The sequence below is a fragment of the Sesamum indicum genome, linkage group LG6 (genome assembly GCF_026168435.1).
Source record: "Sesamum indicum cultivar Baizhima isolate 11 linkage group LG6, ASM2616843v1, whole genome shotgun sequence".
In the NCBI taxonomy this organism is placed as follows: Eukaryota; Viridiplantae; Streptophyta; class Magnoliopsida; order Lamiales; family Pedaliaceae; genus Sesamum; species Sesamum indicum.
Genome location: NC_142662.1, coordinates 17,868,577 through 17,874,231, shown reverse-complemented (window position 1 = coordinate 17,874,231; position 5,655 = coordinate 17,868,577). Strand labels below are relative to the sequence as shown.

Genomic DNA, 5,655 nt, shown 5'->3' with positions numbered 1-5,655 from the left:
TTTTCATATGTAAAATATTTTAATTTGATGTAATAATATTGTTACATGTAAAAATTGATGAATACTATTTTTTGTTATATTTATTATATTTTTTCAACAAAATATAAAAATATAAAGAATTAATGAAAAATAATATTGATAGGGGCAATTTTGTCTATTCAAAGAGGATAAAAAATGAAAATACAGCAAAAACTTATCCCATTCGCATGTCCAACGCGCGTAGACAATTTTTCATTTTTTTTATGAAAAGGGTCTTTTTTTACAGAATTTATAATTATATGAGGTCTTTTTTTACAGAATTTATAATTATATGAGGTCTTTTTTGCCTATTTTATAATATAGATAAGTATTTAGCAATTTTTTTAGGATGTATATGCAATTTTTTCAAAAAAATAATTAAACCAAAATTGGCCCATATGGGCTATAGATCGTATAGTGGATGACTTATCCAAAGAACCATCTCAAAGAATACACAAAGGTGCTGACATTTTTGGTGCACATTTCAAACAGATAATCAACAAAACTTTTGCTCAAAGAACGGCCAGTCATGGCCTCTTCACTACGCTTCAACTTTTCTATTCCAAGCACCATCTGCAAGTCGGCAAAGCCCAGATTTCAGAGAACCAAAATTCGCTGCATAGGATGGGTATCTTCTGTTCTCTTTATTCGAAACACACCGCGGTTGAGCTGTTTGTTCAATTGCCCGTTTGAAAGGATTTTGAACAGCTTTTGTATGATTGTTGATATGTTGTGTGGTGTGTGAAGGAAGGACCCGGAAGGCGTTCTAGGACCTCCGCAGTCAGGGCACATAGCGAGGCTAGAGTTCAAGAAACGCCTTGAGAAGGATTCTGAGGCCCGAGAAGCTTTCGAACGCCAGGTCCGCGAAGAGAAGGAGCGTATGCGAGCTCTTCGTGAGGTGGGCTTTTCATACATTTCCATTATTGGATGCAAATTTATATGTACATATTCAGAGCAGTTTTTCATATTTTCAATTTTTATTGTCTGACTTTATGCTTTTCAATTGGCGCAGAAATGCATGTTTTGGAATCTGATATACATTTGTTGTTTTCTGTTCTTTGACATGTGAACATTAGTCTCGGGTGATACCAGATACTATAGAAAAGTTGGTTGAGTATTTTCTTGATACTGAAGCTCAGGAGATCGAATTCGAGATTGCAAGATTGAGGCCTCGGTCAGTTTTTTTTTTTTACTTTCTATACATGGTTGCTCTGGAATCCTTTGCTTTACTTGGGTTTGCATATCTTGTAGGGTCTAATTCTTGGACCGACACATAATTAGCAAGCTGTTCATTCAATATTCTGTTTCATCTGTCCAACTATTAATGAACCCTTTTGAACTTTGGTTTCACATGAAGTAAGTGGGCAGGCAAAGCGGCAATCTGGAAGTGCAACAAAAATGCAGGGTTTTTATCCAAAGGGTTGAAGTTATTTTAGAAATATGATATAGGAAAGGGGATGATTTCCTCAGTAAAGTTTGGGCTTCGAAATGTGAGTTAGAACCTTGGCCCTTCCTCTTCCTCTGAGGATTAGTGTGATTATACGTAGATTTCTTGTCGTTTGAAAAATTACATTTAACACTCCTGAAGTTTGCTTTAGTCTAACAAATAAGCTCATTCGTCAGTCAAGATTCACCGAATTTGTCGATATTAACAAAAAAAATAAAAAAAAAATCTATATGTGCCCCGATTGACTTATTACTGACTTATTGCAAGTGAAAGAAATCTTTTTATGAACAAATTACCCTCATACGTCTTCATGCTTTAATGCATGTGAGGAGGTATATTTTCACGGTTATAAAAGTAATTTAGTCCAAAAAAATTATTTGACTTGCAATAAGTCAAAATAAGTAAATCAAGAGTAAATATCAATCTTCATTCAATTTTTTTTGTTAATATCAGCAAATTCAGTTATTTTGACTAACGGAGGGACTTATTTGTTAGACGGAATCAAACTTCAGAGGTGCTAGATGTAATTTTCCAAACTAAGGGGGTCTACGTGTAATTACACCAAATTTAAGGGAATGAAATGTAATTATTCCAAGATTTTTAAACCCTCAGCTAGCAATCAGTAATGATCAGTAGAATTGCAGTCGAAGCAATGAGGTTGGTATATGGCTACTTATACCACAAAGCACAGCAAACTTGTGAAGTCTTCTTTGGTGATGTTCTCTTGATACATACAGTGACAATATTATTTCTACGAATTAAAATGAGTGGTGATGCTATTTCTTGGCTGAGCTGCAAAACAGGGTCCATTTAACTGGCATTGAATTGTGCTCATTTCGAAATGTTCTGTTGAGCCGCTGAAATCAATACATACATCTTGAGACAGTTATTTTATTCCTTGGAAATATTAAGCACTTGATAAGTGACGCTTAAAGTGCTTACAGTTTGTTTCTCTGTTATTTTTTTGGTTGTTTATTTGAAACAACAGTTGCCGTATGTTCATAATTTGTATTCTGGTTGTTACCAATAGTACATGTTAATGTAGCTTCTCCAAATTGTTATGTAGAGAGATCAATGTCATATTTCATGAGATGCAATACTGTATATCTTTATAAGACCATTTATGGTATCATTTCCCCTGTACAGGTTGAATGAAGAATTTTTCTCTCACCTGAAACTTGAGTTAGGAAAACTGAGATTTGCTGTGTCCAAGACTCAGGTTTGTTTCTGAATTGTATCCCTGTTTGTTTCGACTAGATGAATGAGCAGAACCACTAAATGCATGTCGGACGCTTTGTGTTTGTAGGATATGGAAGACAGAGTAATAGAGCTGGAAGCACTGCAGAAAGCCCTGCAGGAAGGAATAGGTCAGGTTTAATAATACTAGCAAATAGTTGCACGAGACAAGTTCCTTTAACTGTTTGGCCAACATCTCTATCTACTCTTCTTCTGCAGAAGCATATGATAGAATGCAATCTGAGCTCGTATCAGCAAGGAAGAACTTGATGAAGCTTTTTACATCAGATGATGTCAAGGCTACGGTATGCTACTTTCTTAACCTTGCCCTCTTCTGTTGGAATGTATATTGTGTCCTGGTTTCCTTTGGGTCGTTGGTTAGTTCTCTTTCTATTTGCAGTTACTGGACTTGGTTGAGCAGAATGAACTGAATAGATCCTTGTTGACTCTTCTTGATGAAAATATTGCAAATGCATATCAGGGGAACCAGGTGAGAGAAGTCGAAACTAGAAATTCTATCAAGTACACGCTCCTCTTAGTTTCATTTTGTTCATCTATAGCAGCATTATTCAAGTGATAGCTCAAGAGCTCATTGTGGACGACGAGTAAAATTTAACAAATAAGATAGAATCTCACAGAAAAATTAGCGAAAAGGGGGTTAAAGATTCTCTCCATTAAATTAGTTCAGAAGAACCAGAGTCCTATAAATTCATGGTAACCGTATTGACCCTTTATCTAATGCCCGTTTCGATCTGTTCTTGTGTAGTCCATATAGTTACCAAATTCACCTCAAACTCAACAGTTCGTACTTATTTGTCGTCTCCATAAGCACTGAATGCTCACATATATCTCATACTGTCATAGTATTCGAAGAGGAATTTTGCTGTCTGGTTCTAATCCTGGTTAGCACTCAACTTCTATGATGCAGATACAAGCTGCAGAATACATGGAAAAGATTCGTGGGGCTATGCTGAAGTATATAACGGTGTAATCTATGTACATTTGGTAAATGCTACAATATATTCATCCTTAGCTGAGAGTTTGATTTTCTTGAAGTCTAACTTAGCTCGGCTTCTTCTCAATCATCTGATAGTAGTTTTGGTTGCCTCATGAGAGAAACATTGTTCTTGGGGATGTTATACCTCTATATTGATCACAAAATAAAAATTCAGGATCTCGAATAATTTCACGACGGGAAAGTAATGTCTATATTAATATAAACAGAAAAGTCCATCCTGACTCACAAACGGCGTTTAATGTTACCATTGTACCAAATTTTGGTCAAGTTAAAAATGCCCTTTATGACAAAATAACTAACTTATTAAATTTTTCAATATTTATATTAATTGATAAATTATTTTTGTTTCTTTCTTTCTTTTTATTAATGTAATGTGTTGATTTATACATTTTACTTTTATTTATATATATTTTAAAGCGTGAAAGATTATTTATTATATGCACGTAGGAACGATGTGCCACAACAGCTAGTATTGAATAAATAGAGATGGCAATTGGAGGTTTTAGTTATTTAATATTATTAAAAAATAATAATAATTAAATTAAAACCTATAAAAAAAATATATTAAGTTGTCGATATTGAAGAACTTTTTTTTATTTTTTTTATAAATGCTGTCCAGACATATATAATAAAATAACAAAAATAACGCTCGCACCAGCCTTGAAATATATAATAATATATATAATATTAATAGAAGTAATTGGAAGATCTAATATATAATATAATAAATCTATGATATAATTTTAACTAATTTACTAAAAAAACTTAATATTCAGTTATTCACTATCAATCGAAGAGATATTACAAATTAATCAAAAGTAATCGATTTTCTCAATTTGCTTTACATTGCTTTAATATTAATTTATTACTGTCCCGATTTGTTTTTGTTTAATTGAATTATTGTTTTGTATATTGAGATAAAATATTAAATTTATTTACCGCTGTTAATAAAAAAAATAAGGGAACCAATAAAATTTTTTGTAAGATGTCGACAAATCTGATGACTTTGTTGGTACTTAATACATTATTACAATTATAGGTACCAAATTTTCTAACACCCTACCTATATTTAAATCATACATATATACATCTCATATTTGTATAATTTTAAGAAACATTAAATTTTTTAACCTATTTAATTTATATATAAATACATATATCTATTTATATAAAAAACAATATTTAATATATAATAAGATAATAAATATATATCTAACAACAAAATCAATAATATATATATATATATATATATATATATATATTTCCCACCACCTCACCAATGCCCTGCCACTTCCACCCCGTACCCACCCCCTCCTGCCAGCCCTTCAATATCTCCCCCTCCCCTCCCCAGCTGTAGCCACCATTCCCCCCCACCCCTCCTCGACTGCTTCCACCATCGTCTCTCCCCTGCCATCTTCTTCCACAAAAAACTCCTCCCATTACAAGAAAATAGTTTAATAGCTATGAAAATATCTAATACTAACACCAGCATCAAGTTAACTAGTAAGTAAAATTTTTGTTGCTAATCTACAATGTTTGATATATATTTTCAAAATAATTCGTTGCTAAATTCGTTAGCAAGTAAATTTTTGTTTCTAAATTCACTAATAAGTAAATATCTTGTATTAAATAATATAAATTAACAACGAAAATTTTACTTGTTAATTAGTTTGATGTTATTTTTTGGATAAATTATATTTTGTCATTCGAACTATGTCCGTTTTTATACTTTGCCATCAAAACTCTATTTTTATTGTCAACTTACTATCTCAACTTTGTGAAATTTACAATTTGCTATATATGACAATGTTTTTATTGATCTTTTTGCCGAAAACAAATTACATATTGTGCATATATGAAAAATATCACATCACATAATCCTTAAATATCATATGTGCATATATGTGATTTTTTTTTTGAAAAAAAAACTTGGTTA

At 32.1% G+C, this 5,655-nt stretch overlaps 1 protein-coding gene across 1 annotated transcript; it reads left to right on the top strand.

The window, feature by feature from the left end:
- The first annotated feature begins 437 nt into the window (after positions 1-437).
- Positions 438-3,893, top strand: LOC105164278 (dimethylallyl, adenosine tRNA methylthiotransferase). The gene is made up of 8 exons (XM_011082893.3): positions 438-646; positions 770-916; positions 1,095-1,192; positions 2,612-2,684; positions 2,772-2,832; positions 2,921-3,006; positions 3,102-3,191; positions 3,630-3,893. The coding sequence occupies exons 1-8, from the start codon at positions 548-550 to the stop codon at positions 3,690-3,692; spliced, it is 717 nt and encodes a 238-aa protein (XP_011081195.1). The 5' UTR covers positions 438-547; the 3' UTR covers positions 3,693-3,893.
- The last annotated feature ends 1,762 nt before the right edge of the window (positions 3,894-5,655 follow it).

Coding starts and splice junctions, on each gene's coding strand:
- LOC105164278 (XM_011082893.3), top strand. CDS start 548: ATGGCCTCTTCACTACGCTTCAACTTTTCTATTCCAAGCACCATCTGC. Junction 2,685..2,771: donor TTGCTGTGTCCAAGACTCAG/GTTTGTTTCTGA, acceptor TTGTGTTTGTAG/GATATGGAAGACAGAGTAAT. Junction 3,007..3,101: donor CAGATGATGTCAAGGCTACG/GTATGCTACTTT, acceptor TTCTATTTGCAG/TTACTGGACTTGGTTGAGCA.